At 35.7% G+C, this 11,965-nt stretch overlaps 1 protein-coding gene across 1 annotated transcript in view; it reads right to left on the bottom strand.

Moving 5' to 3' along the window:
* Positions 1 to 9,058, bottom strand: part of ERP44 (endoplasmic reticulum protein 44) — a gene marked incomplete at its 5' end in the record, with an annotated part of 36,076 nt that extends 27,018 nt beyond the window's left edge. Inside the window, 4 exons of the mRNA XM_008580519.1 lie at positions 2,629 to 2,745; positions 4,226 to 4,283; positions 6,880 to 6,995; positions 8,874 to 9,058. Of these exons, the coding sequence (XP_008578741.1) occupies positions 2,629 to 2,745; positions 4,226 to 4,283; positions 6,880 to 6,995; positions 8,874 to 9,058 (476 nt within the window). The remainder of the gene's footprint in view (positions 1 to 2,628; positions 2,746 to 4,225; positions 4,284 to 6,879; positions 6,996 to 8,873) is intronic.
* Between the last annotated feature and the right edge of the window lie 2,907 nt (positions 9,059 to 11,965).

Below are 11,965 nucleotides of genomic sequence, written 5' to 3'. Positions count from 1 at the left end.
GCAACACCGAGGGTTGCGATCCCGTTGCCGGTCCCGGTCCGGTACGGGCGCGACACTGAGGGTTGCGATCCGTTGCCGGACACGAAAAAAGACAAAAAGGAAAAAAAAAAGAATAGAATCAAAGAATTTCAGAAAGAAAAGAAATTAGAAAACTTGGTAAAGCAACATTTTAACCAAAAAAGAGACTTTCTAAGAAAAGAGTCACGTTACAATTTTCACTCAATAGTCTTCCATGGCTCAGAATTCCAAAATATTTTGAAATATGACACTGTTACATAATATTATAGCAAGTGCACATAGCCTGATAAGGTTGTGATATTTAAACTTCTAGGTTTAAAAACATGTTAACCACATTTCATGAGAAGCCATTTTAGAACCCTAACCGACGAGAAATAACCATTATAAACAACAAGTAGGATGTCTCAGTGGTATTCTGACATCTTTGATTGGATCCTGGCAGCACTAAATCTCTTTTCATGTGAAGTTATTCAGCAAAGAACCAACCTACAATGGTTTAGGTTTGCAGCAATTTATCCAAGCAAACAGACCCAGAGAATCTCACTCACACATTCATCAATTTGATCTGAAATTGCTACAATAAGCTTACAAAGAAAAAATATGATTTTATGATGGGAAAAGTACACTGAAAATGTTCCATGCTGACATAAAAACACTTTGTTTTTCATGTGTTAAAATGTAAATAAGAAATTAAAATCAGCTAAAAGAATCTCATAAAAAAGTTTTAAATGCTGTTGGTGTAGATTTTTGCTTCCAGAAAGATAGGATAAACATACTTTTCTTTATTCTTCCTACGAAATACAGCTAAATATCCTGGACATTATGAAATAAACATAAGGCCCTGAAAAGTAAAGAAAAGAAGGCAATGAGTTCCCTGGGGTTTTTTTGTTTGTTTTGGGGGTTTTTTATTTTTTGCTTTTGTTTTTGCCTTATACATCCCAGTCTAAGTGCTTAGAAAAGCCTCTAAGCCACAAATGCCAATGGTGCAGACAAAGACATGCCCCAAGAAAAGCAAGCGTTCTCAAGAGGTAGATGGGCCATAGAGGATTCTGATTTACTCACAATGGCCAGTCCCAAAAGTTAAGTGTGCTCTCTTTCCCCTAAGATCCAAGAGCTGGAAGCCTCTGGAAAGATTCAGGGAATCTTTAAGGGTTTGCATATATTGTCCCCAAATCTTAAAAGCACTTACCACTATACAACTTAGTAACAAAGAGATCAAACCTGAGATTACATTCTTTCTTCAGGAATTCCAGGTTTTGCTGCAATGGTTTCATTGTATCTTAATTAGATATGCTACAGCACTAAAAATTACAATATGAAGTAATGGTGGGTGTAATTTAGATCAATCTTATTATTGAGAAAATTAGAAAAGCTGGAGAAATAAAGCTTTATTGGAACAGGCACACTCATTTGTTTACATATTGTCTAAGGCTGCTTTTGTGCTACAATTGAAAGATGAGTAGTTGCAACAGAGATTGTATGAACTGCAAAGCCTAAAATATTTACTATCTGTCCATAGCACCCTGACTAGGTGTTGATTCTATGGCTATGTTTACTGTGTGATAATTTTTTGATCTGTATATTTAAAATCTGATCTATACACTTATAATTCTTTGAAGTATATATGCAGATAAAAAAATTTTTAAAACTGTACTTAATGTTTTTAAAAACCTGCATTCTGGGCTGGACAGTTAGCTCAGCTGATTAAAGCGCAGTGTTATAACACCAGGGTCAAGGGTTCAGATCCCTGTACTGGCCAGCCGCAAAAAACAAAAAACACACCTGCATTCTTATACCATGGGTTTTGAAAATGAAAGAGCAGAAATAAAACATATGTTTTGTATATAGTTAAGAAAGTAGAGCAGTTCTCCCAGACAAACCCTTTGTACTCATTTCTCCAACCTCTTAGGATTTGTGCTTTGTTTCCATGGGAGTTTTAAGAGTTTCAATAGGCTTTATTCAGGTACATGAGATGATTGAGGTCCATTACATAACCATTGATAACTGCTTTTATTACTTACAATGAAAAAAACAAGACAACTTCTTTCTTTCAGGATAGACAAGAATCAGAAAAACCCTTTAGTGGCAAAGAATTACTCACTGTATATAACTGTGACTAAAGTCTGCAAAACATTGTTTTTACAGAAAATCCACTTAAAGATCTTCAACCAATAGGTGGGTAGCAGAATCACCTGAAAGCCATTTTCAAAGTCTTTTTCAATGCTGTAGTGAACTACTGCTATTACTGAAAATGCAAGAGAGGGGTTCTGGGACAGCAAAGGTGGACAACCACTGGCCTATATCATAGAAATACCTATGATATAGTTATGTTCACCATGTGATTTTTACAAATAACTCTGTGTTAAAATAACAAAAAGGGTGGAAGAAGCTTGCCCTTTTAGGCATCTGAATTAAAAATAACAACACATGGGCCGAGCCTGTGGCGCACTTGGGAGAGTGCAGCGCTGGGAGCGCAGGAGCGCTCCCGCCGCAGGTTCAGATCCTATATAGGGATGACTGGTACGCTCACAGCACTCACTGGCTGAGCGCGGTGTGGCCGGTCTCAAAAAGGACAAAAAAAAAAAATAACACATATTAGAAAGTACATACCTCTCCATTTTCAAACGTTATTTCTCGGACGAGAGGAACACATTTATCTTGAATCCAATTGTAAGTCACATCAAAATTTGTCATAGTTCCCAAGTACACCATATCTGGAGCAGAATGCTGTTATAAGAAGAAAAAAAAAATTAAACAAATCTAACCTGTGCTGGCAAAAATATATTCTTAAATTCATTTAATAGCCAAAAAAAACCTACAGGAGACACAAAAGAAGCAAACATGGAATTCTGAGAAAGAGGGCAGTACATGGTAAAAAGCTGATAGTTCTGTGATTATCAGGAACCTGATAATCCAATCTGTGACATCTAAACCTTCTGCTTTTCCTTGGACTTAAGTCAATTAACTGTTTATCAGTATATCACCAAAGGCAGGCAGGCATTGTGAAAAGAATTACCCAAATGAATTAATTTAGCTATTCCTTAGAGTTGAAAACGTTAGAAGAAAATGTGGAGAGTGAAAAAGCTTTGAAAATACAAGATGATATATAGATCTAAGGTATGGCCATCTCTAATATTAATTACCTACAGATCTGTTTCCATATTCACTCAAAATCCATATTTATGAAATGTCTAAAATGATGATTAAAAACAAACATCCTCCAAACATTCCTATAAGGCAGGTACTGTTATTATCATCCCCTATTTTTACTAATAAAGAAACTGAAGCACAGAGAAGCTAAGAAAATTTCCCAGAGTAATACACCTAAGAAGGTGGCAGACTTGACACTCAAACCCAGACAGTGTGACACCAGAGCCCATGCTCTTAACAACCTTACTACACTAGGAGTATACTGGATTCTGATAATCTAGAGATAATGACACTATATAAGCTACTACTAAAGAAATGCACTTGAAGAAAATACAAGCAAATACCTATCTGAATTCAGAAAAGGAAATGGAGTTTCTAAGCAGAAAATTTATCTGACTGCATACAAATTTAAAGTTTCAATGTGTCAAAACACTGCAAACAACATTAAAATGAAAACTATAAATTGAAAAAATATCCATAGATTTCTATTTGTGTGTGTGTGAAAATGAAATGACAGATCTTTAGGTCAATTTGGGATAACACATATTAAGATTTTTGTCTCTTAGTTGTGGCTACCATCATCTGGGCCTAAGCAGTTACTTCTAGATTTATATATACATCAAATTTCTTAGCCCAAGGGTTAAAAAACAGCCTAGCTGCTCCTTATTATCTGGCAAGCACCAGGTTAATTCATACCCCAGAAGACTTGGGAGCTTGGCTAGTTCAATACAGGTAGGAGTGATGATCATAGGCCACTAACGCATTTTTTTGAATTTGGCTCCCAAACTAAATGCAAAACAGAGAGGGAGAAAAGGCCTGAGAGTCAAGAGATCTCAAACCCCAGCTCTGCCATTAAATGAGCTCTGTTATACTTCAGGCCTCTGTGGCCCCATCTTCACTTTGAATGGTTTGGATTAGCACAAGATGATGCTCCAAGATCCCTTCCTATCCTAAAATTCTATGATTCTGTGAATATTAACACATATAAAACTACAGATTATACTATACATGTATTTAAATTATAACTTATAATTCACATTAAGAAATGGCAACTTACCCCTGGTGGTTTGTAGATTATATTGTCTCCACTATATCTTTCTGGTTTTGAAACATCCCTAACAGGAAGGCAGAAATAGTTATAATACTTTTTTTTTTAGAAAAATAACAGTAATAAAACTAAATAAAAATAAAACTAAAATAAAATAATAAAACTAAAATAAAATAAAACTAAACAAAGCACAATAAGAATATTTTGCAATGTGTGAATTACAAAGATTTAAAATATATACTTGTCCATCATCTTTCCTATTTATAAGACTATGCAATATTAAGAGAAAGCATACATTTAAAGGAAAAATTTCATGAGGCAGATTTTTTAAGGGAAAATATTAGGTAGCTGTTTTTGTGACTAGTATTCTATAAGTTTGGATTGCCAGTTTTGCACTAAAAAGTTGTTGTTGACCCCAGACTGTTTGCCAGCAACTGGGAATCAAGGTCATTGACTTGGTCACATAGACAAATAAAAGATATATATATTATTCACTTGTAAGTCAGACTCAATCATGAATTTTCTACTTCTTACATTTTAAAACCAACTTCTAAAAAACAGATGAACTAAAATAACCTACATCACTAAAATATATTTCCATAAATAAGCAATTTTTGTTTATTTGTCCACTGTTGTTTCCTGTGCCTAGTACAGTACCTGGCACTTAACAGATACTCAACCAATACTTAGTGAGTGAATTCTACAACAAATTCTAGGCATAATGGGAACTTTCTCTCTCCCTAAATTATTTTTACATTAATTGAACATGATTTATCTCCAGTGTCTGGCAAGGCGTACTAACCTAGACTGATGATAGTGGAAACAGAAAGGAAGAACATACTTCGCTAATTCACCCACTCATTCATTCAATAACTACTTACTATGTGCTTTCTCTGTACCAGGTATGGTTGTAGCACTAGGTATACAGTAGTGAACAAAACTCACAAAACTCTCACTCTTATGGAACTTATACCTTGGTAAGGGAAGACAGACTAACAAGTATATAGATTTATCTTGGGTGGTTAAAAAAAACCCAAAAAAATCCAGCAAGGGCAAAGGCTCTGCTGCACAAGTGTTCTTGCAGCATTAAGGAATAGCAAGGCAGCCTATATTACTACTGGTGAGCAGTAAAGTGAAAAGCATGGGGTGGTGGCTGTTCCCCATTTACTCTGTACATAGATCTTCAAAATACACTGATAATCCTTACAACGAAACATACACACACACACACAAAATCTACAAAAGCATTAAAGCAAGAACAAAGGACAAAGGTCATAAAATAGACATGACTTACTGTGCCAGAAATCTGTGCTCTACTCAAGATAGCTTCTGCAATTGGGCCTGACAGTTATGGGCCAACGAAAAAGGAGGAATAATAACTGAATGGAAGGCAAAGGATCACTGAGATAACCTCCAATGAGAAGAGAGGGTCAACAACAGAACCATAAGAACGATTCCATTTTGAGAAAGAAAAGAAAAATAAGGAAGTAAAGTCAGAGAAGTAAGAAAGATAAGAAGTAAACCAGAGGGATTCTATGTAAAATGAAGACATAGCAGAAAAAGGAAAGGGTAGTTGAGTGTCACATCCTTCAGAGAAATTGAAGAGGATTTAGATGGAAAAAAAGCCACTGAGGGCCGGCCCGGTGGCGCACTGGATAGTGCGCCGCTTGGGAAGCGCGGCGGCGCTCCCGTCCGAGGGTTCGGATCCCACGTGCAGACCGGCTCCCGCTCACTGGCTGAGCGAGGCACAGGAGCAACACCGAGGCTTGCGATCCCGTTGCCGGTCCCGGTCCGGTACGGGGGGCAACACTGAGGGTTGCAATCCGTTGCCGGACACGGAAAAAAGACAAAAGACAAAAAAAAAAAAAAAAAGCACTGAATTTGGTAATTAAGAAATCATTTTGTAAGTGTGCAGAGACAAGTTTCACTACAGTGATGGAGGTGAAAGTCCACTTCCAAGAGTTAAGGTTTTTACTGGTTAAAGTTTGAGAAAATCAAGGTAGTCAAGCATAAACGAATCTGAAAAAATGTGGGAATGAAAAGAAAGAGATGAGATTACAGCTCAAGAGACAGACAGGTGGGTCAGGAAAGAGAGAAGCAAGTTTTTGAAAAATGAAAGCAGTTCATGAAAAGGGTCAGGTTGAAAAAACTGATGGATGAAAGCCCTAGAGGAGTTTGAAGGGACAGTCACAAGGACACTGGTGAAGAGGTTAGCTTTAGAAAGGAGAACTGTTCCTCTGAGATAAGGAAGATATAAGAAAAGGTGGTGGAGAGAGAGAGATGAAAGAAGATAATGAAGCCCATGCTTCTTCGTGAGAAAGATAGTGTGCTGTTTCAGTCTGGGACCCCCATGGTTAGCATTTTGCCTGGCACAGGGTAAGCATTAGTAAATGAGTTGAATAAAGGCATGAATGAATTAACTGTAAACTCATCCATTTCTTCCTCTTACTCATATTCTGAAATAGAATATACTACAGAAGGGAAATAAACAGATATTTAAGCCCTTAAAAAGAATTTAGAGATAGGTATAAAGACTGGTTGTGACTTTAAAAGAACTCAAAGAATCTTTGGAGAGGTCATCTTCAAAAAATAACCAAATACAACAAGAATTTAACATGTCTGTCAAACCAACCCACTAACATACTTTCAATTCAGATACTTACCCAAATGCAGAAAGGAAGGTACAGTCATCATGCAAAATATTTGCTACTCTTTCAAAAACTCTATAGTTGTCTGAATCCTTTTGCTCAAAATATCCAATGATACTTCTTTTGCTTCGCTGTAAAATAAAGTATCTAATTATTTTGTACACATATATAGTTTTATAAATATGTTATTTCATTTACCCCTTATTCTGGTACCTAAACAGCTCCAACTATTTTTCAACTATCTCCAAATTAAGTAGGACTATAAATGCATAATTAGCTTCTAACACCAATTCCAAACTATTAAAGATTACATTGGGTTAAAAATAGTCTTAAATACAATAAAATATACTTATAAACATTTCCTTCTAGCATTTAATTTTAAGATTTCAAGAAATAGATAATTAAGACAGACAGTCTTCCTAAATAAGGTGACTAATTCTAAATGTGTTAAAATAGCACATCAACTTATAGCTTGTGAATGTTGGTAGAGACGCCTCTGTGTAACTCTTATACTCCTATACATTTTACCAAATATGCCAAAAATGCAAGACCCTGACCACTCTTCACCCAGGCCATTTTGCAGGGTTGTGCTTGCAGTGAGCAGCATTGAGGTATGAGGTAATATCTCCCTCCAGGACAAAGATTGGGTGTGGAATATACTAAAAAGCATATGTACTTCACAGCACCTGGTTTTCCAAAGTCTTGCAGTTTCAAATATTGACCTTGCAAGGACAGGAAATTTTCTTCAGGCTATAAGTCTCTATTACAAGATAAGGATTGTGGCACAGCAGGTTGCCGGCTCAAAGGACAGACCAGTTACTGATTGTTATGTAAAGATACTGAGAAATTGCTGTAAGAAGGAATGTTTGCTAACATCAAGCTTTTGTTGATAGCCTTACTGGAATGACATCTGGCTTATTTCACTGAAAGTTACCAGCCCATACTGTTAAACTATAACCCCACCTGTGTCTCTTCTTGTAACTTCCTGGTCTGGAAAATAAATGCAGGAAGAGAACCCCAATTCAGCATTAATTTCCCAAGGAAGGGATCCCTCTCGCTTGAGGGTTCCAGTGGGAGATTAACCACTTCAGGGCCTCTCACTGTTCAGTAGAGGTGGGCTTTGAGTAATCCTTTGCATCTCTGTCACCCAGGGGAAGTGGATGACAAATCCGTGGGGGGCGAAGCAACACAAAGCAACAATCGGGGTTACCGCTTACTCTGAAAGGACAAGTTCCCCAAGCCCAGTGTTCATCTGCTGTAACACAATCCACTGCATGTGCAGGCATCCATATGGCTGGGCCCTCTGTGTTAACTCCATAGAACTTGGGGGCAAGGAAACAAACATGCTCACACTGCTTGCTTTGTGATGTGAGCAATAAAGTCCTCTGTCTCTGACCCAGGTGTCTTGCTTCTTCTGACAGCATCCATGAAATGGTAACTGGCTAACTTATTAGCTTGTAAGTAGGGTAAAAATAAACCTTAAACCTGACAGTCACAATAAGTGACTGTGATAAAGCACAAACTCTTCTGTTTTTGCTTCTGTTGTTTGTTATATTTAAAAAACTATTTAGTGTACAAAGAAAGGGGTTTGCTAAGTTTATCATTAAGAGGGGGCAACTGTAGAGAACACTAAAACCTATACAAAGAGCTAATTATAGGAGTGACTGGAGCAGATATTCTGAAGATCTCCACTAAGAAAAATATGGAAACTCTGGCAGCATATACTTGACTTTACCTTCTATTTCTTTTTAATTCAGGCTTCCCTTTGACTTCCATTAATTCGAATTAGTACAACTTTACTGTATACTATATATTTTATCTAGAAGTTCAGTAGAATAATAGCATTTCCCTTGATAATCAGTTCAAGAAAAATTCAACTCACTATGTATATGTTGAATCCATGGCAATGAACTATAGGAGAATATCCAGATTCTTTGCTTGAGTTAGAATTCGTTTACATTCATTCAACAGGCAATGTTCATTTGATCAAGCAAAAGTTAACAACTTACATCAAGGGTGGTGATTTCTGCTAAGTCCCGAATTTCCTGAATGGGGTCACTTTTCTGTTGTCTGATGTAATCTGCAAGTGCTTTCACTGATCGCTGACCCCTGTATTCTCTCTTCATCATCATCCCATTACGAAACAATTTGAGGGTTGGATATTTGCTTATCCTGTATCTCTGGGCTATATCAGCTAAAATAATGAAAAAAAATTAAATTCACTCTCATACTTGATCAGGATAAGCCTATCAGCCCAACAGTCAAAAATCTTACAACTGCTTAGTAAAAACTTTTTGATTCATGTCACTCTTCTTTCAGTGAGAGAGAGAAAAAATTAATCATCACTTGAGTTTATATTGGTTAAGAGGCCAGACTCTGGACTCATACTGACTTTAAAATCCCAAATTTGCTACTTACTGGTCATGTGAACTTGTAAACTACATAAACTCTCTGTGCCTTAGTTTTTCATCTATTATACAAGGATGAGAATTTCTACCACATAAGTTATTTTAAGGATTAAATGAGATAATACAAATACATAGCACAGTAAGCATGGCCCATGAAAACTGACTATAAAAAACAGCAATAATAATTATGTCTTATAAGGTTTGACACAAACTAAAATACATGACAATGACAACAGCAGCATATAAGCTGGCGGAAGGGAGAGAAACAGGAGGAAAACTATGTTAATTATTCTAAGGTCTTTACACCGCCCAGGAAAAAGTTAACGTACTTATAATATTTTGATAAGTCAAGGATGCATTTTACTCTCTCTAGGATAAGTGATCATAGGATACCAAAGGTGTATTAGTAGTTAAGGGTGGTTCTTGAAGGGGGGTTGGAGAAAAGGCTATATAATCAAGATCACATAACACTTTGGAAACTCCATGGAGGATGTATAAAGGGGAAATCATGATTGATTACTAAAATTCTTTAAACAGAAGGAAAGTATGAATAAAAAAGGGAACCACTGATCATGTATGAGAATGCTTTTTTAACCAAAATACAGAAATCTGAAATATTGCCATCTTAATTTACACATATTTAACATAGACAATAATCTGTCTGATTTAGGAGTTGGTAATTCCTTGAAGCAGATGACTAGTAGATATATCAGCTATAAGCCCTTTTTCAACCCTGATAAATTACAGTGAGGTAATATGTCTTTGAGGTATTATAAAGATGGTGTGAGTCCTATTACCTGAGAAAGGAATTAATGAGATTAAATTGGTACTACAGGGGCCGGCTCGGTGACGCACTCGGTAGAGTGCGGCGCTTGGGAGCGCGGCGGCGCTCCCACCGAGGGTTAGGATCCCATATAGAGACTGGTCCGCTCACTGGTTGAGCGCGGTGCGGGCGCGACACCGAGGGTTGCGATCCCATTACCGGTCACGAAAAAAGACAAAAAGGGAAATAAGTAAATAAATAAATAAATAAATTGGTACTACAAATTGAAAGGTGAGAGTAGTACCATAAGCAAGTATAAGTCTTTTAAGTTAAACAGAGGCACTTGAAAAAAGGCATAAGCCACAAAGGCTTGGGCTTACCTTACTTACATGAAAACCAACCTAGAAAAATAATTTTTTTAAAAAAGGAATTTTACTTTCCCAATAAAAACTACATTCACTCCCCAGCATATTACATACAAAAACCTAGCATATTATAAAATGAATTTTTGCTGTGATGTATACATAAAAATGTTTTTAATAAAAATGTTAAAATTAGGTTGAATAGTTCTACTAGCCAATGCTACCATGTTGTGGTCTAGAGAATGGAAAATGTCTTTTTAAAAGTTATTATTTCCCCAAATGTCCATCAATAGGGAGAATGGTTGAATAAAGTATGGTACACTCGCACAATCAAATACTAGGCTGTTATATAAGGAGATGGAAAAGATCTCTGTATGCTGCTAAGGAACAATCTTCAAGATATACTGTTAAGTGAATAAAGCCAGGTACAGAAGAGTATGTACAGAAAAGATATTTTGTGTAAGCAATATGGAGAAGAAACTTGGGGAAGAAATATGATTACATACGCATACATATACACACACATATATACATGTATATATATGCTTACTTATATATTTGTCCCTCCCGCCCCCCAAAAAAAAACATCAATGTGGAAAAATGGCAAGAGGAGTCAGGAATGAAATTTAGATTTCTCTGACTATACTTTGGTTTTACAGTTTTGACTTTGGAACTATGGAAATGTTTAATATTAAAACAAAATTAAATTTTAAAAATGTTAATACTAGCATTGTTATTTTGAAATTAAACACATATCATAGATAAAGAACATAATAATTATGATGATGCCATTAAGGATCAAGATTTTCAGCATAAGAAAAAAAAACATAAAACTGAAGTAAAGTAAAAACTCTATAATATTTCATTTGAGTTAGAAGTACCAGCATGAACTCATGTTTTTCTTTCAAAAATGTACTTCTAAGCTCTTTCCACTGATAGCTATCATCAATTATTTAATGCCAATAAGTTTGAAGATTTACATAAAATGGAAAAATTCCAATAAAAATACAATTTACCAAAACTGACACTAGAAGAAAAATAAAATATAAATGAAACTGAATTATTAAGGAAATTGAATCCATAATTCAAAGCCTTCCCACAAAGAAAACTTCATTCCTATATTTCTTCACCAGCAAATTCTACCAAACATTTAAGGAACCAATAATGCCAAATTTACACAAACTATTACAGAGAATACAAAAGCAGAGAACACCTCCCACTAGTTTTACTAGGTCAATGTAATTTTTGAGAAAACTGACAAGGAAATTATGAGAAAAGAAAAGTATATGTTAATCTTACTCAAGTACATAGATGCAAACTTGAAAAGAAAATATTAACAAACCAAATTAAGCACTACATACAAAGGCTAATACATCATAATCAAGCTGGATTTAGTCTAGCACTTCAGTTTAGATTAATATTTGAAAACAATTAATGCAATTCATGACATTAACAAAATAAAAGAAAAATTCTATAACTTCTCAAAAAAAGCAGAAAAACATTCGATAACATTCAACACGCATTCATGATTAAACACCCTTCGCAAAGTAGGAAAAGAGAACTTCCTT

This window comes from Galeopterus variegatus, unplaced genomic scaffold (assembly GCF_000696425.1).
Source record: "Galeopterus variegatus unplaced genomic scaffold, G_variegatus-3.0.2 Scaffold2116, whole genome shotgun sequence".
NCBI classification, from domain to species: Eukaryota; Metazoa; Chordata; class Mammalia; order Dermoptera; family Cynocephalidae; genus Galeopterus; species Galeopterus variegatus.
Note: the sequence above shows the minus strand (reverse complement) of the source record. Positions and strands in the feature narration are given on the sequence as shown.